The 21,895-nt window shown below is 43.1% G+C and overlaps 1 protein-coding gene across 3 annotated transcripts in view; it reads left to right on the top strand.

Moving 5' to 3' along the window:
- The window catches only part of FAM120A (family with sequence similarity 120 member A), a 46,497-nt gene that overhangs the window by 16,946 nt on the left and 7,656 nt on the right, over positions 1-21,895 (top strand). Inside the window, exons 4-15 of one of the 3 annotated variants that reach the window (XM_066195744.1) lie at positions 1,257-1,385; positions 1,878-1,974; positions 3,063-3,160; positions 3,448-3,731; positions 4,406-4,493; positions 7,829-8,053; positions 10,327-10,501; positions 16,143-16,392; positions 17,087-17,201; positions 18,748-18,957; positions 19,781-19,964; positions 20,832-20,969. In XM_066195744.1, the coding sequence (XP_066051841.1) occupies positions 1,257-1,385; positions 1,878-1,974; positions 3,063-3,160; positions 3,448-3,731; positions 4,406-4,493; positions 7,829-8,053; positions 10,327-10,501; positions 16,143-16,392; positions 17,087-17,201; positions 18,748-18,957; positions 19,781-19,964; positions 20,832-20,969 (1,993 nt within the window). Of the gene's footprint in view, positions 1-1,256; positions 1,386-1,877; positions 1,975-3,059; positions 3,161-3,447; positions 3,732-4,405; positions 4,494-7,828; positions 8,054-10,326; positions 10,502-16,142; positions 16,393-17,086; positions 17,202-18,747; positions 18,958-19,780; positions 19,965-20,831; positions 20,970-21,895 lie in introns of all 3 variants that reach the window. The other 2 variants (XM_066195742.1, XM_066195745.1) reach the window with 2 other exon arrangements.

The following is a 21,895-nucleotide window of genomic DNA, read 5'->3' on the forward strand; positions in this document are numbered from 1 at the left end:
AGAATGACCAGATATAGAATGAATATCCTGCCACTTGTAAAAAGTAGACATTAGGAGAAGGAAATTAATAAAAATGGATATCTGGCAAAAATTCCATGGTCTAAATATGAAGAGGGCAGTGTAAGAAATCACACTATAAATAGATCAGATAAGGGCAGGGAAGAAAATAATCACATATGGTAGACACCATATAAAAGGAGTTGTGGTACGGGTTTTAAATTTGCAGAGATAAAATTAACGAGGTATTGATCAGAATTTTGCGTAAATGTTTCTGAAGAAGACTGACTTGCACTATTTTCTAGTAAAGTATGATCTCTTTGTGTAGAATGCCGTAAGGACGCATAAAGATTTTTCAAATTCTTTTGTGTTTTAAAAATAGAACTGGTAAATCGTAATAGTGATCTCTCAGGTTCTGAATCACTGAATTTTGCAAGCAGACAGATTAAAAGATGTTAAAAGCAAAAACCTAGCTGCCTGTATAGCCCAGACGGAGTGCTTCAGAATTGTACAGAGGTTCCAGCCAGAATTTTTAGAAATTGCTCAGGCTTCCTCTAGAATGTAGGACACGTGTTTAGAGACCTCGTTCCCGGCCCTGTGAGCCTGTGCAGCACTTGGGGCAGGAGCAGAAGCTACTGATGGTTGAGGAGGTCTTCAGATTCAGCTGGCAGCACTGCTCCCAGCCTGGAATTCTGCTGAGGTCCAGGATGGTTCCTTGGCTCGAAGCTTCTGTTCCCCACGTAGGATTACGCAGGGCATATAGGAGCAGCCATTCCCATAATCATGGGCCAAGTCATAATTTATTTTCAGGAGTAACTGTTTGAATGCTGAGCTGGGAGCCCAGGGTTGCCAGTGAGTCTTTTTCATCAATTCTGCTGTCACTTTACACTCCGAAAATTAACTGTGTCAAAATATTTCCTGGCCTATGTATGTGAATGTATGATGAAGATTATGGTGTATGATGAATCAGATGAAGCATTTTGTACTGGAGGAAATGTGCAACTAGAAAGCAGTAAAAGAATCAGCATTGTTGACCTTGTTTGTTGTTGGAGCTGATACTTAACCAGCAGGTTTACACAGAGGTTTCACATATATATAAATATATTGTAATTGTGTGAGTCGCTGTTTAAGGTGAAGTCTTAAAAACAAAGCAGAAAGCCCGGAAGTAGTTAGATAATAGATGTAGGGACAGGGGGTTTGTTGCAGACAGTCAGAGGAGGTTCAGCTGTGCCCTGCTCACCTGCCTCCCTTGCTCACAGGTACGTGCTCACCAGTTAGTTTTACCGCCGTGTGACGTAGTGATCAAAGCTGTAGCCGACTACGTCCGCAACATTCAGGACACCACTGATTTGGATGCCATAGCAAAAGATGTTTTTCAACATTCGCAGGTAAAGTATAAAGCCACATATTGTCTCAGTTTTTTTAATCAGTTTTGCTGTATATTTGTGTTGAAGAATTGCACTTGGTAAAATAGTGATTTGATCAGTTGATAATAGGTGTCGGTTGTTGATAACAGGCTCAGCTGTCCTAATTTCATGTTCTATGCTTTCAGAGGGTGAAAATACTGTGTTTACCCTCAGTGCTTTAAATTCTTTATAACCAGAGGGGTTTGTAGCCTAGCTGTGTGCACTGCCTTTGAGCATCAGCTGTACATGTAGACTGAATGTTTAAACTTTACCCGTCCATGGGTTGACATACCATTTACTATATTGGTGCAATGCTGCAGCCCGGGAGGGTCCATAGGCATTAATCCTGAGATATGGTGTACATTACCTACTGTACATCCCTGTGCTGACCTGCAGGTGACAAACCTGGATGTGCTTCTGACAGATTTTTCTCCTTTTTTTTTTTTTTTTTTTTTTTTTTTTTTTAAATTTTAGTCTAGAACAGATGACAAAGTTACTCGGTTTAAGAGAGCGGTTGCTTATTACTCGGCAACTAATAAACCTATGCCATTTCATCCACCACATTACCTGGGTAAGTACTGACAGCAGCCATTCTTTTCACTTGAACTAAAACCTGGGGTAACCCTCAATCAGAAATGCTGTTGGTGCCAGCATCTTAGAAAAATGTTTGTATCTTCTGGCAATTCTCATTGACCTGTGAAGATGAGGTTTCGGAAGAAGGTTTTCATAGGATATGTGCTGAGGTTGTGTTCTTGTCCCAAAAGAAAACAACCTGGATTACTTCTCTTCTTGGCTGTTGTGGCATCCATTCTGGCATTGGGACTCTTGAGAGAGTGGTGCTGTAAACAACAGAAGTCTGGTTTCCACTCCCATTCGTGAGGACGGTTGCTGTTTCTAGTCATTAAAACATATTTACTGTTTCTCACTGGCCTTGCTGGCATGTTTTAGAAATGCCTTTATAGTCTTGGATTTTTTTGGTGTCATAACAAACCTGCTCAAATTGCAGCCACACATTGTTGCGGTGTTGCAGATTAGTCTCAAGGCTTAAAAATTAAAATGTGTGATCACAGAATTTCCTACTCATGCCCCAGTCTTAACACTAAAATGTCATTTTAGCTGAAATTTTCTAAAGATCTTCAGTTACCACACTGGTACACTGACACAGATTTTCCTGCTCTTTTTGAGGGTGTGGGGTGTCGTTATTTACATCCAGAGACCTGCATTAATAGGTTTAGAGGCTACTCTAGGTCAGATATTCAAATGACAAAATGCCAGCATTCTGTATCTGCGTTACATTGGCAGTGTCTCCATTATGACATCTCTTGGGGTTTTTTTCTTGTAAGCTGCCTTTGATTCCCAGATAGAATAGGAATGTGCAGCCATGAGAGGTACAAAGACCTGAGAGAAGGTGAGACACATAAAATACACTTCACAAGCTACAAAGTATTTTTACAGAAAGGTAGAAATTAATAAAATTAACTTAAAGGCATAGGAGAAAACAGTAATGCCAACAGAATAAGAATAAATAAACCACAGAAGCAAAAGGCCAAACAGGGTAACATTTGTGTCAAATACTGAACGTTCTCATGAGTGCTTGGTTTCTTTCTTTTTTTTTTTTTTTTCCCTTCTCCTTTCCCCTCCTCCCCTGCAATACAGCAGCCAGACCGAATCAGTTTGGTATGCCTGGGATAGTGCCACCATATGTTACTTCTCAGATGCTTAACATTCCACAGACCTCACTACAAGCAAAACCTGTGGTAAGTACAGCTTTTGCCCTGCTCCTTGGGAGAGGCCTGCTGTGCTCAGCAAGCTGGAATCCAGGTGGGAAAGGTGTAGCCAACTTTTTCTGTGTGAGCAGTCACTGACTGGATTTTAAATCTGGAACTGAAGTGATGCTACAGACTCTGGTGGAGCAGTTGTGGATGCTCAAGATGTCTGAGTTTTAATGCATACATTTGGGAAAAGCCACTTGATTAAAGAAAGTATTTTGTTTTAAAAGCAAAGCCTTAGCTGCCTTCACTTAAGGGAGATCCATTTATTTTAGGCCCAGCAGATGTCCAGTCAGGGTGGGGCCCAAGGCCAGGGTCCATACCCATACAGCCTCTCTGAGCCAGCCATCACCTTGGAAACAGGTGGGAAAAGTCTGTCTGAGCAGAACAATTACAGTAACATTCCTCACGAAGGAAAACACACACCATTGTATGAACGGTCGTCTCCAATAAATCCAGCCCAGAGTGGGAGCCCTAATCATGTGGATTCAACCTATTTTCCTGCCTCTTCTACATCCTCGTCCTCTGACAATGATGAAGGCAATGGGGGTGCAGTGAAGTAAGTTTCTCGTGAGGATGTTCTCTTACTCAGTGTCTGTTAAAGTAAATTTACTTTCAAAATCGTTTACCTGTATCCTGTAAGAATCGTAGAATCAATCATAGAATACCCTGAGCCGAAAGGGACCCACAAGCATCATTGGAGTCGAGCTCCTGGCAGAGCTGGACTTCACAGAAATCCACAAATTAGTGATATGATAGACCTTGAAAAGATAGTTCGGGGTGTCTGTGACTGCAGTCATGTGCGTGGTGCAATCTCGTTGCCGTGTTCCTTAAGCAGGAATCCAAAACCAAATAGTGTTGGGTGTTTTTCCACTTTTGCCCTTATATTTCATTGAGAGAGTGAGGTTTTGGTAAATGTCATAAAGCCTTCTGGTCCTTTACTTTGTATAAAGAATATTCCTGCTTCACAGTATAATTCATTAAAATTTCAGAAGCTAGAATCTACAGAACATCACTGAACTTGTAGTGTTTACACGTCCTAAATTTAGGCATAATACAATGTGAATGTCAGAAATTTTTTTCAAGACTCCTGCAAGTGGACATTTTTAATAGAAAGCATCCCTTATAGTCAGAATATCTTAGCCAAAATTCCAGTCACAGACACCAAGGATTTATTTCACTGTCTTTCAAACTGCATTTTAGTATGATGTTTTTCTTTCTGTTGTCCTTCAGCCATGTCAGTGGGAACAAAATAGGCTGGGAAAAACCAGGAACCCAGTCAGAGGGTCAAACGCGTGGAGAGCTGGGAGACCAAACCAAGGTATTTCCCTAAATTCCAGGCATCACGTTTTATTTGTTGGTTTTAAAGCTTTATAGCAAACTTGGAGGAGGATTTTCAATATTGATCCATAGGATTTAGTGCAAACCTGTACACTTTGTGAATTTCAAAACAACAACTTTAGAGTACGGGAGGAAGTTTTCCAAGGACATTGTAGCATATACGTAGAAACAAACATGAAATGGGATGTTTTAGAAAATACTAGATACAAACCAGGAACTAATCAATAACTTTGTTTGGCCCTTAGCCAACCATCTCACCCTCAGATGTTGCTCTCTGGGCTTCCAGTGGTGCATGTTGGATTCTTAGGAAAGGAGTGTGGCAGTCTCAGTGTCTGTGGAGTCAGAGTCCATGTCCTGTATCCCACAGGGCAGTAAGCACAGCTCTGACACCATCAGTGTTAGCCACAGGCCACTGCAGGTGTGTTAGAGCTCAGCTGAGGAGTAACTGCGTGGTAAGAATTTCACATAATACTTGTAAAGTAGCTCCGTGGGGCCAGTTAGTGTTGGTGCTTAACTAGGTAAGGATGAGCTAGATAAGCCCTTGATAAAGCTTTCTTATTATTAAAATTGAGATTTCAAACCACGTTCAAATCAAGAATATAATGGTGTCTATTCCAAGTTTGATTTGTGTTTGGAAAGAACATTCAGAGCATTTACACTTAATCTCTCTGTGCCTTGATGGTGGAGCTGTACACCAACTGTTAACTCTGTCAAAAACCCCTGATCTTGAGTTAGTTACACTGTGAGCAAACAGAACATTTTCCCCGTACTTTTGTCATAGGAATTCCAGTAAACTTGGGCTTTTGTGCTTAAAATATCAAGTGGATGATTTCATCCATCAGCGGTTATTATTTCTGCAGACTACGCCTGTACGACACAACGGTGTCTGCCTGGGGATTAGTCACCGTATGCAAATGCTAATTTGACCTATTACATTCCTTTCTTCTCTGCTGGGCTGGGCTCTGTGTGCAGCCCTGTGGGTCCCCCAGCCCTGAGCTTGTCCTTTCCCAGAGACAGCCCCCACTGAGCCACAGCTGTACCAGCACTCACTAAACTTTCCAAGAGATGTATGCACAGGCTGGCTTAAATATATCCAGTTTAATGTAGTAATGCTCCCGGGTTTTACTTGCCTGTTTGTTTTTTATGATCAAACCACTTTGTCAGCCCTCAGTAGCAGGAGAAGGCAGAAGTATCTTTTGAGCACAACAGGGAGAATTGTGAGTACATTTTGTAAATGAGCTCGTTTCCTGGAGAGGTGAACATTGATAATTGAGAAAAGAGGTAGTACTTCCTTAACAAGTTGCCCAGAGAATCTGCCCCATCCCTGGAAGTGTCCAAGGCCAGGTTGGACAGGGCTTGGAGCAACCTGGGATAGTGAAAGGTGTCCCTGGCCATGGCAGGGGTGGAACGAGATGGTCTCAAAGGTCCCTTCCAATCTGTGATTCTATGAAGGTTTCAACTGAGTGAGCTATGTGAATTTCTGAAGAAAAGTGCTGAAAATCCAGCATAGGTCAAGCAGATAGCAGCAGTCTTGACACTCCTTTCACCTGACTTAAATGTCAAAATTCCTTGCAGTTATCTCACAGTGTGATTCTACATGACAAAGGTAAGCTCCTCTCATTTGGATGGATGCATATTTCTAAAGAAAGGAATCACCTTTTAACTGTGGTGTTTCCTCAGCTTAGGTGTTGGAGTGTTGCTGCAGCTGATGTAGGAAGAGCCAGGGAACTGCAGTCAGGGAAAGCATTGCTGTCATGTGGGAGCTTTCTCTTTATCCCTGTGTGCTCCCAGTAATTGGGACTTTTGTAAACTTCTTGCTGTGGTTTAGTATTGCTGACTTACGGTTGTTGGGGTAGTAGAAGATGGGGAAAAAGTCTTTAACCTGATATAGAAATATTTGATACTGTAACACAGATTTAATAAAGGTGATATAAAAGGATTTGGTATTAGCATGTTGTTTTGGAAGTGTTCTGGTTTACAGGTTTTTACCATTTCATCTATAAATTTTCATTTTTATAACTCAAGTCTATATTGCCAACTAAAATGCAACCTTTCAGTAACATCCTCTTTGACTGTGTGATTAAAGTGTCATCTGAAAAGAAGCTTGCCCTTTGATATTTTGCTAAAGCCTGTTTTTACTGCCTACACCTTTCTGTAGAAGACTTTTGGAAGTTGTGTGGGGTTGTTTGTTGTTTGCTTTCAGGTTTGTATTTTTTAGGGGTCTGAAGTGAACCACCTGAGCTTGTTTGGGCCTGTTTTTATGTTACATGTTCTGTGGGATTTCATGCTTTGGCCATTTCCCTTTCAGCTTTGCTTTTCAAATCTTAGGAAGCGTATGAACTGCTTTACTCAATTGTGAAAATACTCCTGCATGATGTATCATCAAGTGATCAAATTTTGCTCTCAAAAGTTTTTACTATCACTGTAATAATATATAAGTATGAAGCTAACGTGAACTCTTAAGCTAAAACCAGCTTTAGGTTTTGAAGATCAGGATTTTTAGGAATGAACTCTGTTTTGGTTGTTTCAGTGAGAAATCAACATAAAATCCTTATAAAGGCTGGGAGGTTTACAGGATATTGTTATGCATCATATTTTTCCCATAAGTTTATGAACTGCATTTCTAGAACTGGAATAGAATGTTTAGTCTTCCAGTCAGAAAACTTCACCATTTTCTCTTACAGTCTTCTCAGACAAAGAGCTTTTATGTTTACAAAAACCCCAAACAGCAAAAAAAACCCCGCAAACCCAGCAACATTTACACGGCTTTTGAGTTTAGACACTATGTATTTTACATGTTATTTAATTGAACCATGTAATTTTCCCTGTTTGTCTAGAGTTACAAGCTGAGAAGGGCTATGTTTATGGAAGTCTAGATAAATTACAGACTATGTGACTGTCAGTTAACACATTGAGTCGGGAGTATCTCGGAAATACTGAGTTGAGAGGCCATTCACAGGTCATTAAAAGACCGTCAGTCCACTTCTGCGTTATGCAGTTAAAATTTTTAGAAAATAGTAATTTCTGTTGCTGTTAATAACTTAAAAGTTGTTATCATAATAAAAAATAAACAAATAAAGAAAATAATATTTATTTTCTTAGTAATTTGGTTCTGCTAGCAAACAATGGCTAAAGGTTTCCTGAAAACTTTGCAGGCAGCTTTGGATGATGTATTCTGCACGGTGCAAGAGCGTGATGTGAAGATTTACTATTTTCTTTGGGGGTGAGGGAGGAAGTTTGCTGTTTTTCTTGGCTGATCTCCTGGTATGTTTCTGGACACATCCAAAGCGCTTTATTTTGTATGTTCTGTTATAGGCAGAAGGTTCCTCTAGTGCTTCTTCAGGAAGTCAGGCAGCTGATGTCAAAGGGAATCAAACCAGTAATCCACAAATCCCATGCCTCTTGTCCATGCCCACCAGAAACCACATGGATATTACCACCCCTCCATTACCTCCGGTAGCACCTGAAGTATTACGAGTGGCAGAGCACAGGCACAAGAAGGGGTTAATGTATCCCTACATCTTTCATGTCCTAACCAAGGTATGACATTTGGAAATGAGGTACTGTGAGATAATGATTCTGTGAAGATAATTGCCCTGGCATTTCTGGCTAAAGAGTAACAGATTTTTACATCCTTTTTAATGCTCTAACTTCTGGTCCCTTTTTAGTCATTTGAACCGGTTCCCCCCCTGTTTTCTAACCTCTGATGTGGTTCATTGTTCCAATAAATTTGAGATGACTATAATTAGAAGTGTTTATTTACAAAATTAATTATTTTTCCCAACTATTTGCAGTTATTTGTATATATCTCTATGCATGGGTGTGTATGTCTGTGTGCATATGTTTATGCAGAGTCCATTTCCATCCAAAAATTCCTGTGTATGTACTTTGGTGTCTGTGCCAAGTCTTTTCTATTTTCAGTGTTCAGAAGTACTGAGATTGTTTTTTCTCCCAATCTGATCCCTTCCATTACTGATAGCTGGCCCCGAGAGAAAGAAAGAAGCTCTAAGAAATCCCTTTGGTACCAGCAGCTAGCAAAATGGCACTGTCCCCATGCCTATTAACCTTTATTCACCTTAAAAATCCTCTTTGGGACAATAAGGACCACAGGCAGATCTGAAATCCGTCAAAATAAAATTTACTGCGTCGAAGTTGAGGTTTGGATTTCCTATTTCCAAATTGTTTGGTACCACAGCTCGTGTTTCTGTTTTGTTCTTCCACTTTTTTGTCAAAGACAAGTGAAGAAGAATCAAAAGGTCTGTGAAGACCATTGATACCAGTTCTGTTTCACACTTTGCATAGCCAGATATTCTTAGCATGTTTAAATACTACTTGATGTGTAATCACAGAATCATTTGGGTTAGAAAAGATCTTTAAGATCACTGAGAACACAGCTGTTAACCCAGCAATGCCAAGACCACCACTGAACTGTGTCCCCAAGTGCCACGTCTGTGTGGCTTTTAAATCCCTTCAGGGATGGGGACTCCACCACTGCCACCTGAAGCCATTTCCTTTGTCCTGTCCCTGTTCCCAGAGCCCGTCCCCTCCTGTCAGGGCGTTGTGCAGAGCCAGGAGGTCCCCCCTGAGCCTCCTTTTCTCCAGGCTGAGCCCCTTTCCCAGCTCCGTTCCCCTCTCTGGACACACTCCACACGCTCAAGCTCTTTCTTGTTGTGAGCCCAGGACTGGAGGTGGGGCCTCAGCAGTGCCAGCACAGGGGATGGGCACTGCCCTGCTCCTGCTGCCACCCCAGGGCTGGGACAGGCCAAGGTGTCCTGGTCCTTCTCCCCCACCTGGGCTGCTGTTCAGCTGCTGCCACCAGCACCCCCAGGGCCTTTCCTGCCAGGCCCTTTCCAGCCCCTCTGGCTCAGCCTGGAGCTGCAGGGGGTCTCTGTTGGACCCTGTGGTGGAGTTCTGGGGATTCTTTAGAAATGGGCGCATGTTCCAGGTTATGTTGCTGTTACTGAGAGAGACCTTTGAGTCATCACCTTACACCTAAGGTAGTGTTTTCTGAGTTAAACCTGACTATATCCTCATGTAACCACTTCAAGGTGTCACCTTCAGCATTCATTACTGGGATAGTTTAAATGTTTTTTTTTTTTTTAAGAGAAAGTAGCACAATGGAGTGTTTTCTTGTCAGTGTTAAAAATAAAGGTTGATTTTTGGGGGCAGTGCAGTCAGTCATATTCCAAGAATATCATAACATGTTTTGATATACAGTTACAGAAAACAGTGTTGTTGTTTTGAGAGAAAATGTTGGAAGGTTCTTTTATGCTTTTTTCCTTAAAAGGTATAAAATGCTAAATCTTTACATAGGTGTATTCAAACCCAGCCTTACTGGAGTAATTCCCAGTTAGGTGGGTTTTGTCCAGGTGTGCTCGTGCATTGTTTTTTACAGTGAGTCCCCAATATGTTTCAAATCCTGCAGCCAAAAGTCAGACTGGTGTTTTTAGATAGCATGAATATTTTTTAAGATAACTGCCTGAAATCTAGATCAGCTTCAAATGTGCTTTGGCTGTCTAAAAGCACATTGCTCTATTTCCAAGTGCCTGTATTAAAAGAACAATATTTAGTTAATCCTCACGTGTAGCTAGTCCAGACTAATATGTGTGTGATGGGAGAAAGGAAAGAGGGAAACAACAGAACCTGAAGGAAATGAAGCAGGCTGGGCTAATCCCTGAGCTGAGATGCACTTTACTACTGGATCACGTTTGTCTTGACTAGCTGACGTGGGTCAGGGTTGGATTGGGTGCATACCTGAATGGTTTTTGTTCACTGTAACATGTCATATTTCTCTGCTTTCTTTCATGCCAAAGGGTGAAATCAAAATCGCCGTTTCTATAGAAGATGAAGCCAACAAGGACTTGCCTCCTGCTGCTCTCCTGTATAGGCCAGTGCGTCAGTATGTTTACGGAGTCCTGTTTAGTTTGGCAGAAAGCAGAAAGAAAACTGAAAGGCTTGCTTTTAGAAAGAACAGACTTCCACCAGAATGTACGTACTGCAGAACCCATGCTTTATTCCTCTTCCCTTTGCTGTGGTTTCAGAGCCACTTGTACCGTGATGTGAATGGGAATTGTTGCTAAGATTCTGTCAGGGTGGCTGATGCCAGAGGAATTTTGGGCCTGTTCGGTGCCATGGATTAGAGAAAGAGATGTTGTTAATTTGAAATTTTATTTCCTATCGTAGTTTAAGAACTATAAATGCTGCCATTTCTAAGCAAGCTCTGAGGTTTGGTTTTGAACATCTGCTTAAGCTGCTGCCAGACCTGCAGTGAGTGATGTCAGCTTGTGATTTCATTTCTGTATATGGCAGAACTGGATTTTAGGAAACTTCTGTTCTCTGCACCCACATACAAACCTGCCTGCTTTTTTCAAAAATGAGAGGTGCACAGGTTGACTTGCCCTGCCTTCCTGAATGTGTCCCTGAAGGTACCTCCGGGAAATTTGCAAGTATCTTGTGTCCTTCAGGGATTGGCATATAAAAACCTAGTTTAAACCCCACAGAAATCAGGGTGTAATGTAACCAAAGGTAGACCTGGCTGAGGATAGACTAAACTTTTGCAAACAGCCTTGTCAAAAGATCCTTTGACTTGCTGAGAGATGTGGATGTTAATCTTCTCACTAAACTGAAAGTTGTCTTTTTAAGTCTTCAGTTTCCAGGAATTACTGTCATTCCAGCCCTTGTTCTAGAGTGTTTTTGTTATAATGAATGCATACGGGGAAATGACTGAACTTTGCAGGAGCAGCTTATAAAGGTTACAGGAATGCTGAAGCATTCAGTGCACGGCAGCAGCAGCACAAGTATTTAAATGTAGGAGTCTGCTGTCACTATGCTAAATTTAAGAATCACATATTCAGTTGTATGAAATCATCATTCACAGGCTTCATGTGTAAAAGGATAAAAATAAGTATCAGTTGTAATCTTTGTGTTCATTCCCTTTGCTCTTTCCACTTGTGATTATAAAACGTTTTTGTACGTTTGTCGTGAAGATGTTAATCTCTCAATGATGTTTGAAAAGCGTTTTATCTTTGCCAGTTACTTAGTGGGAATCAGCATTTACCCTGCTTGAATAATAATACCTCAGCACACCTACTCACAAACTTCTTACTTCTTAAAATTCACACAACATAGTGGCATTTCGGGTTACAAGGTCATTTCAGTATTAAAACAGTGATTTTATTTGCAGTTGTAATTTATCCTCATGAGAATTCTGTCCTGAAAAGCGTACTACAGCCTTTTTTTGGTGAAGTGGCTGAGTGCTGGAGGTCTGCTTGAGGTTAATCCTGTAAACCTAGAATGTTCTCTTTAGGCTACTGGGGAAGCCTATATAATCTATTTTCTCTTCATTTATCCTGCTTTCCAGAGTTTATTCTCAGTGGAGGGTGAGCACACTGCTGCTGACTTGGTTTAGTTATGGGAGCTCTGGCAAATCTTGCTGCAGGACACATTCAGCTACTGACCTACTTCTAGCTTAGGACTGACCAAGCTCTTAAAAAAGCAAAATCCAATTTGAACACACGCCCAAAAGTTCCTTGCTTCGCTGCAAAGCTGACAGTGCCAGTAAAGATGGATTTGGGCTGCTGTGCAGGTGTGGGCTGGGAAAGGGCTCTGGTGCAGGAACGCCTTTATTTTGGCTGGCTCTCTTACAGGGCAGCATGGTTTGGACAGTCTGTGCAAGACCTAAGGAGAGAACAGTGTCTGAAGCACTGATGAGCCTTCTCTAACTTTGCTGAGCACCCAGGCTATAATGAACTAGTGATGTTCATTCTCCACCAGTGTCTAAATTATTTTGCTGCTCTCAAAAATGAGCAAGTTATGAAACACAGTAATGAAGACAATTAAGAGAAAAATCTAGGAATTAAGGGATGTTAAGAGAATTAAGAAATTAGTTTCTGAAGAAATGTAAATGATCTTTAAGATTTATGTAGAGAGGTAATGAATATTAATATCTAGAATCCTGTCATCTTTGTTGTACAAACCAAACACTGGCAACCTTATAATAGTGCCTGAATAATTGGCAAGGATACTGCATGTGAGGGTTATGGAAAGCTGGGAAAAATGCATAATAAACGGACACGTCAGGATTACTACTAAATATATAGATGGCAAGATAATGATCTTTCATGAAACGGATGGCCTTATCTTTTAAATCATTTATTTTTTGTATGGAGTTGAAAAGCCAGTGAGAAACAACAGAAGGAGCAATCAGTGGGGTTCTTCAGTGATCAGTGTCTGCTAAGTGTTGCCTTTGCTGTACATGGCCTCATCTCTGCTCCCAGAAGACAGGGGAGGCTGGGTCACAGAGTGCCTGCTGGTGTTTGGCTGCCAAGGGCACGGTGCTGACCGTGCTGCCCTTCCCTGGCAGGGGGTGGAAACCAAGGGTCTCCCTTGCTCTGCTTGTCGAGCTCGAACCAGGTTATTTCTGTGTCCTGTTAAATACATGTGTGTAGTGAAACCATCTGCTCTTTGTGCTCGGTGGCAAAAGGCACACTTGCACAAGCTGCTCCTGGTTGGCTCCCAAGGTTTGTTATTTTAAGCCCAGCCACCTTGTGACGTGCTGTTCCCATCACGGATGTGCTCAGCCGGCCCCAGCCCTGCCAAGAGGAAAGCCGTGTCTCTTGGGCAGTAGCCCTCGTGCAAAATCAAGCATGCTGAGCTCAAGCTGTGCTGTCAGGAAGGATTGTAAGGTTAAAAATCACGGTTAATGAATAAGACCAGGACCACTGGAGCTGTGCTTAGCAACCAGAGCTCTGCTGGGGTGCTGTGGCTGGTGCCTTCGGAGCCCGTAATGGCACTCGGGTGTTCATCAAGCAGGTTACAGTCCTGCAGGTTGATGCTGACCCTCTTTGCTTGGATTAACCTTAGCATGTGGTGAGGGCACTGTTGAAAGCAGAGGTCCATAGATCGTGTGGTGTCTCGGCCCTCTGTGAGTATTCAGACGTGCTGATGAGCAGTAGGATGAGGTTTGGTATGAAAACAGGGTGATCACCATGGTAATGGGGCTGAGCATGCTGATCCTAGTTGTAGACAATGTAGTTTTCAGGGTAAGCACGGCGCATTTCTCAGTGGAAGTCCTGTGATTCTGACAGCTGAGGATGCAGTGAGTTTGGTAGCAGTCTCAGTAGAGATTTTTCAAAGGTTTAAGAAATGCCCTGGAGAAATAAGTGGATGTGGACAAGTCCTGGATTCAGCTGTTTGGTTAAATACTAATTTTGGGTGGACAGTGCTAGAGTTGCTTGTTAATGGATTCAGCTGCAATTCCTCATCCCCATCACTCAGAGAGGAAACTGTATTCCAGTCCACTAGATGGACCTTTGTGTTAAACCTTTCCAGAAGAAGCATGGTTACCTGCACCCAGCTGTGGGTCCTCAGCACAGGGCTTGGACTGCAGGAGCAAGTCCAGAGAAGGCCATGAAGATGTTCTGAGGGCTGGAACACTTCTGTGGTGACACTCTAGGAGGAGTCTTCAGGCTGGAGAAGACAAGGCTCCAGGGAGAATTAGAGCCCTTTCCAGTACCTAAGGAGACTCCAAGAGAGCTGCAGATGGACTTTAAACGAAGGCATGGAGTGGCAGGACCAGGGGAATTACTTCCAGAGGGCAAATACGGAGTATTGGGAAAAAATTCTTCCTTGTGAGAGTGGTGAGGCCCTGGCACAGGTTGCCCTGCCACAGCAGGGGGTGGAATAAGATGGACTTTAAGGTCTGTTTCCACTCCAGCCATTCCAAGAGTCTTGTATACTATTATTATTTGGCACAACAGAGAAGGCAGTGTGCATCTCTAGTGTGACCTTTGTAGCATGTGGCTGAAGAACAGGCTGAGGTGTTCTTCCTGTGGCCTTCATGTCACAGAGCCATGGAAGTTCTCATCCACTAATTAAAAGCTTTGAACTGCATTTGAATGTTGAAACATAAGGTGGAAAGCATAGACATAAACCATTCCCTTCTAAGCTTAAGGTCCTTATGTGTTCAGTGTAAGTGAAAGAAACATCAGGGAAACACTGGTGGTGTGTACAGCTTTGCTTCTGATATCTAAAGCAATTACAGAGGGGTTTGAAAGCACACATAAAATACATACTTCCATTTGTGTTTGCTGTTCCAGGCCTAAGCAAACAGAGAAACCCAGAGAGATGAGCTGTGCACCAGGGCAGGGTAGCTCTGCTGGCTGTTAGAGCCCATCTTTAGAGTGCAGTGGTGTATAAAACCTGGGAGCAACCAAAATAGAACATGATTTTGTCGTGAGGCGACCAACTAAATATATCAGAATGTTTATTTGCATTGCTGTGAGTGATCTGTAAAACTGCCCTGGGCTCTGTGAAGAGTGACAGTAATGCGAGGCTGGGTTTATTCCCAAAAAGTAGGAGAGCTCTTTGGGGTGTTCTGGAGTTTTTCTCTTTAATCCTGACCATCAGCTGTGCCGTGGTTTGCCTGCCCCTGGCTATAGGATCACACTTTAGGCTGCTGCCCCATTGCTGAAGGAGGCTTTGTAGCTGTCAGGTCTGTGCTGGCACCAGCGGGACGTGTTCCCCAGACTGTATCCAGTGGATTTCCAGCAGAAAGAGCAGGTCTGAGCTCCCTCAGGGAATCTCCCCGGGCTGTAACCTGAACCTGCACTAACAAGTTCCTTGAACCTTTCTACACTGCATAACTGGCTCAGAGCTGGAAGGGTGCAGGCACGCTGTGAACTGTGTCAGCCTCGGGGTTGCTCCAAGGCCAAAGGTATCGTGTCTCAGCCTTGACTTGAACTTGTGTTCTGTTCTGGTTGTCTTCAAACAGAAGGAGGGAGATGATTTAGCAGCAATGTAGAGTGAACTGTCTTCGTGCTGATGCAGATGAAAGGGAGTTTGGGCACAAAGCCACTAACCTCTTCATAGAAAGCAGTGCAATAAATGGGAAAGCTTATGTGAAGTAATATTTTGTAAAATTTTTAGGGAGAAGAACTCCACACCTGCCTATATTTGAGATCTCATTCCACTGCAGTAGCTGAACAGCTACAGACAAGTATAATAATACCAGGTTTAAATATGATTCAAATGAAATCACTAAGATCATATTGTTCTTAAAAGACCACCTGTTAAAGGACCACCACATTTGTGTTTATGTACTATTTTTATTTATTGCTGTAGGTTTCTGATCACACACAAGTATTGTCAGATATGACAGAGATATTTTAGGGGAAAATTGGACTTTTAAGGTAAAATTGCAGAATGGTTTAGATTGGAAGGGTCCTTGAACACTGTCCATTTCCAGTCCTCTGCCATGGGCAGGGATACATGCCAGTAGACCAGGTTTCTCCAAGCCCCGTTCACCCTGGCATTGAATACTTCCAGGGGAAATTGTGCTGTCTGTTTTAGAAAAATACATGTATTTCCTCTATGTTGTATATTCATTTGAAAATATTAGCATGACATTCCTAGTGTATGCGTGTTCGTATACACCTAATTTGTAAATGGTCACAATTAGAAAGTATTTCTTGCAGGGTTTGAATTACCAGTTTGGCAGCGTAATCCAACACACTATTGCAGTCTCAAAGTGATGCTTTTTAAATCAAAATCTCCTGCATATGAAGTCTGAAATAAATGCTGGAATATGAAATACTAAGGGTGATTTCTTTCTGCTGTTGCCATTCTGCAGTTTCACCAGTGATAATTAAGGAATGGGCTGCTTACAAAGGCAAATCTCCTCAGACCCCTGAGCTGGTGGAAGCCCTGGCCTTCAGGGAGTGGACCTGCCCCAACCTGAAGAAGCTGTGGCTGGGCAAAGCCGTGGAAGACAAGAACCGACGGATGAGGGCATTCCTGGCCTGTATGCGATCAGACACACCAGCAATGCTCAACCCAACTAATGTGCCCACTCATCTTATGGTGCTCTGCTGTGTGCTGAGGTTAGTGTCACCTCCAGGCACGTCAGTACCCAGGAAGGGTTTTACTCTGGGATCTCTACAAAGTGTTCATTCATATCTGCAGCCACACTGGGAGAGGGAGTTTGGTTTGGTTGTAGAAAAGCATGTGTGTAGTTCTTCTTCAGTCTCTAAAGGATTGACGGAAAGACAAAAAAGATGTTGCGTTGCAAAGAGGTTGTATCATTTGATTAGTTTTCCCTTGGTGTACTCAAGGCTCCAGCTCAGTAAAAAACCAATTTTTGGGGCCTCAAAGGCTTCTGTGGGTGAAGTTGCACAACAAAAGCTTCCAGCTTTCCAAAGGAAAAGTCACAGCGTCCAAAATCCTGAACTGTTCGATTTTCAGATTGAAAATTGACAGAGGAATTGGGAGATGCTTAGATTTGGGCTGATCCTTTAAGACAGCAAGCTTACAATTCTTTCAGAATCCAAGGTTGGCATCTTACACATGGTAAAATGTAAGCCATTTTTGAGATTGACAAATGTATATTTGTCATTGGTTCTATTGAGCTTCATCTTGCCTTTTGAGTACTAAAACACTGTTTCTCCTTATAGGCTAGTTAGTATGCAAACAAGGTGGTATCTTAAAGCTCCTCTTTTCACTGGCACAGCATGTTTCTGTCCTGTCACTTGTCCTGTGTCCATGCTGGCACTTACTGGGGCTGTGTTTCCCTCACAGGTATATGGTACAGTGGCCAGGGGTGCGCATTCTACGGCGCCAGGAACTTGATGCTTTCCTTGCCCAAGCGTTGTCTCCAAAGCTCTATGAACCTGACCAGCTTCAGGAACTCAAGGTAATTCTTAACTAGAACTTACATAATTGAAGAGATTTGTTTCCAGCTGCTCTGGGAATTAACTGTAGTGGCTGATCTGTATGTGCCTGTCTCACTAAAAGCCTTGCGCAATCACCTATACTTTCCAGAATATCAGTCTTAGTGGCCTAAAGTGTTGCAGAGATGGCTGCAATGGTTTACAGTGTCCATTTTCCAAACACAACACAATAAATCAAATTCCAGACTGGGCTGGGTTGGGAGGGACCTTAAAGCCCATCTCATTCCACTCCCCACCATGGGCAGGGACACCTTCCACTATCCCAACTTGCTCCAAACCCCATCCAGCCTGGCCTGGAACACTCCAGGGATGGTGAGCCCACAGACTGAATGACATCTAGGGGCCGAGATTTTGGCAAAGGTGTCTATCATAGTCATCAAAGTCTCGCTTCTCTCTTAAGATCTGATGCAAAGAGGAAGAAACTCCACTTTGAAAATCACTGTTCTTAGAGACCTAAGAAAGGAATCCCCAGAGAAAATATTCTTTCTATTCCAACACAAAACAAAAAGCCACTGATAGCAGATACTATTCTGGTTTAATAGTAATTATGTTATTTTTCAATCATACATAAAGTAATGCAGATGACTTCCATGAGATATGTTGGTTAGCTGGAAGATGCAGTAATTCCCTCAGGGTTGTAACTGTCTTCACAGGAAGCAGCTTGTGAAGTCAGACAGAGCAGCTCAATTTGAACCCAGCCGTGTATCTGCAAAATGAGCGGGAGAGTCTTTGGCCTCTTAAAGGTTGCTTATGCATAAGGAAGGTGGTAATGGAGTTTAATTTTAAAATTTAATAGCAAGGTCTTGAAAGTGTTCCCAAGCAAGGGTTGATATTTTGAGAAGTATTTCAGAAAACACCAGTAGTGGTATTTTCTTACACCGGAGATAAAAATACACTTGCTGCAAGCAAATCCTTTTTGCTTTGACCACTACCTATTATTCCCTGTTTAATTCTACCTTGGTGTCCCTGTCCTGTATCCTAAATAAAGCTGTTGTATGCATACACACTGTTTCTCATTAAGACATGTGTTCTTAAGGCAAAATCTTGAATCAGACCAATAGAAAATCCATTATAAAGGGGTTCAGAAGAAAATGTGTTGCAATGGAAGAAAAATGGAATTTTGCATTGAGCTCATTCCTGAGATGTTCTACCACACATTTCAGAAGCACTTAATTATTTGGAATAAAATTTTAAATTAATTTTTCCAGTGCTGATTTCCTCTAAGTGTCTTTAGAAATAGTTTCCTGCACTTTGTGTTGAGAAAATAGGGGTTTGTGTTTATCTGTGGTCTCCAGAGCAGGTGGATGGGACCACAGCTTTTCTGAAGATGGCAGCTCTGCATGCACAAATGAGAGGTTCCAGTGCATTCTTCTGCTCAAACCTCTGAAAGTCTGGATGACCTTTTAAAATCCCTCTGTTTGCAAGAGTTTTGAAAAGAATGTAACTATAGGAATAACTCTGAATTACATCTCATTGCCATCTTACTACGTTTACCCCGTTTTTGAACAGATTGAGAATCTGGATCCCCGTGGAATCCAACTGTCTGCTCTCTTCATGAGTGGTGTGGACATGGCTCTTTTTGCCAATGATGCCTGCGGACAGCCCATTCCCTGGGAGCACTGCTGTCCCTGGATGTATTTTGATGGGAAATTATTCCAGACCAAGCTCATCAAAGCAAGCCGGGAGAAAGTTCCGCTCATCGACCTCTGTGATGGTCAGGTGTGTCCTGTGCGGGTGACGGGGTGTCCCGTGTGCCCCTGGGCTGTCACCATTCACCTCATGTTTCTCCTCTGCTTTTAAAGGCAGATATGAGGGCAATGGCTAAAGGGTGGGTTTTGCTGTTTAGTTCCTTATTTCTTGATGAGTAGGGTGGCATTTGGATAGATTTGGAAGAAGAGGCATCAGCTTGAATTTGATTTTTTCCCCTCTGAAAATGGAAACACTGATATGATGAATGGCCAAGTTGGAAACTCTGCTCATTTGTTCAAGTCCCACCTTTTTGGGTCAGACTGTCCAAAGGACTAAGCTGCACTGGGTTTGTAGTGAAAGAAAATTGGTGATTTCTAATTGATTTTCCAGACTGAAGTCATTCTTGGGGTCCTCAGCTCAAAATCTTTTCACATTTCTTACAACCATCTTAAAATACAAGTGAAGGAGTTTTTTGTGTTATCCAAATCATGCAGTTACTATCCACCTGTAAAACCAGGAAACTGATAAAACAGTTTACTGAATAACCCAAACTTTTGGTTTTAACTATTTGAAAGGTATGAAATTGTATCCCTTCTTTTTTTGTGACTTGAGGGAAGCTCTGATCCACCTTTGCTATTGATGGTGGCTGTGGTCCCTCTCAGGGTTGTAACCCTCCAGGCATGTTTCAGCCTGTATGCACAGACTGTGGTGTGCAGTCCAGGTTTAGGATGATGATTCTGTCTCTACTCCTCTATTATTTTGCCTTTTCCTTTGAATTTGTTGTGTAAATGTAGCTTTATACAATTGAAACAAGAATTTTAATGTCCCTCTGTGACCTTCTCTTTATTCCTAGGCTGAGCAGGCAGCCAAGGTTGAAAAGATGCGTCAGAGCATCCTAGAAGGATTAAATTTCTCCAGGCAGAACCATCCTCTCCCTTTCCCACCTCCACCTGCCATGCCTTTCTATCCAGCTTCTATGTATCCTCGACACTTTGGGCCAGTCCCACCACCTCAGGGCAGGGGGAGAGGCTTTGCTGGTAAGTGATGGGACAGCGGTGCCACACATTGCCTTACCTTGCACATTCCCAAAACTACCAACCCTGGTCGATTTCATAGGGAAAATACACAAAAGCAGGTGGTCAGCTCCTGTTGGCATGTGCCAATCACTGTGTTTGGGGTTGCTTTTATTAGCCCAGTGATACGGAATGTGCTTCATTGCTGCTTATTTTCATCAGGATTTTAGTAACTGTGCCAGATCAAAATATTTTTACTGTTATTGTAGAACTAGAAAAAAGAGGAAGGGATTGACACTGGGTGGTGTGGAAATGCTCTGATTTGCACAGTAAATTGGTTCGAAACATTTATAAATTAACAGGTGCAGTTTAACTGTCAGGGCTGAAGACAACCTTTCCCCCTCCCCACTCCTCTGTGTTTTGCTACAGTCATATAACCATCGGCACCCTCAGGTGTAAATACTGACATAACCATTCCAGGCTGTTCCTAGAATTGCTCCCTTCCTCAAAATCTCTCCATGCCAAGGCCCGTAGGTGTATGGATACTGGACATGAGCATTCCAGGGGTGCCATGACTGTAGCCACCAGAGCTCACTGCCACATAATTGTCACAGGCCTTTGCAATGCCACAGAAGCTGGGATCCCATTCCAAGCCCTAACGCCCGCCCTTTGGATCAGAGATTCCGTGCTGGCTGAGACAGCAGGTCACCTTTGGCCAGGGTTCTCTCGGTGCTGCTGCTTCACCCGCAGGAGCCTGGCCAGCGGGAGCATGGCCCTCCCGCCTGGCTCTGGAAGGGTGGAAGGAGGCAGCAACCTCTCTGCTGGGGCCTTCCCGGTTGCCTGGCCCCCTCACAGCTTTTCCCCTGTCTTTCTTTACCCTGGGTCTAACAGGAGTCTATGGCTTCGGAGGCCCTTATGGGGAAACAGTAGCCACAGGCGCTTACCGGGCCTTCCGGGTGGCGGCAGCGGCAGGACACTCCGGAGCCTTCTCTGGCAATGACAGCAACAGGACTAGCAAGTTTCAGGGCGGTAATTATACCCAAACCCCTTCTCTTAGAGCTTCTGGCAACGGCTTCCTCCATTGTACGGGTTGGTCTGAGGCTTTCCTACTGACTCCCTGTCTCCCTAACTGTCTCAGCTTCCCTCTCTAGAGCCTGCCCGGTGCTGTCCGCTCTGCTCCCATCCCTGCCGCAAGCCCCCAGCGCCCTCCTGGTGCCACAGATCTCCAGGCACAGGAGAGCCCCACACCCAGCGGGGCAGGCTGGCTCCTGTGCTCCCACAGGCAAAGAGGGCATCTGTAACCCACTGGCCTCTGCCTCTGGATTAACAGGCAGTTTCCAAAATCTGGGGACAGCTGAGCTTTTTGCAAAGACCCAGCGTAGAAATGAGTGACTTTAGTATTACTGCTGAGCCCTTCTTTGCTGGCATCAGTGCTGGTGTGGACACAGGAGTGGGATGTACGTCCCTACCTGTGTGCCCACTGCTCACTTCCTGTATGGTGTGGGATGATGGAAACCTGTTCAGGGTAAATTTTTCCCACATATTTAGCTGTTCCTCCTGGCCTCTGAGCTTTTATCCTAAGAACAAACATACCTGTAATGCTTCATGTGTGAACAACTCTGGCCCTGCAAACCATCTGCATTTGAAGCTGAAGGACTTGCACAGGGAAGTAGGAACCTTCTGGATGTAATCAGTAGTGTAGTTCCCAGCCTATTAACATTTGGAGACTAATTATGGCTGCATAAAAGCTGTGGTTTGTAACCTTTTTGGTGCTGATGGTCTTACCAGTAACATCTTGCTCAGTTCACGTACCTGGATTTCTTGCAATACATGTTATCCCCCAGAGTTGATTTAGTATAAAGACATGAACAACTTGAACAGAAGCTATAGTTGCATCTTAGACAACTGTAATTTTAGCTGCCTTCTTTGAGGGGGAATGATAAACCCACCTTTTA

This window comes from Chamaea fasciata, unplaced genomic scaffold (assembly GCF_029207755.1).
Source record: "Chamaea fasciata isolate MVZ Bird 193981 ecotype frontalis unplaced genomic scaffold, bChaFas1.0.hap1 SCAF_13, whole genome shotgun sequence".
Lineage (NCBI taxonomy): Eukaryota > Metazoa > Chordata > Aves > Passeriformes > Sylviidae > Chamaea > Chamaea fasciata.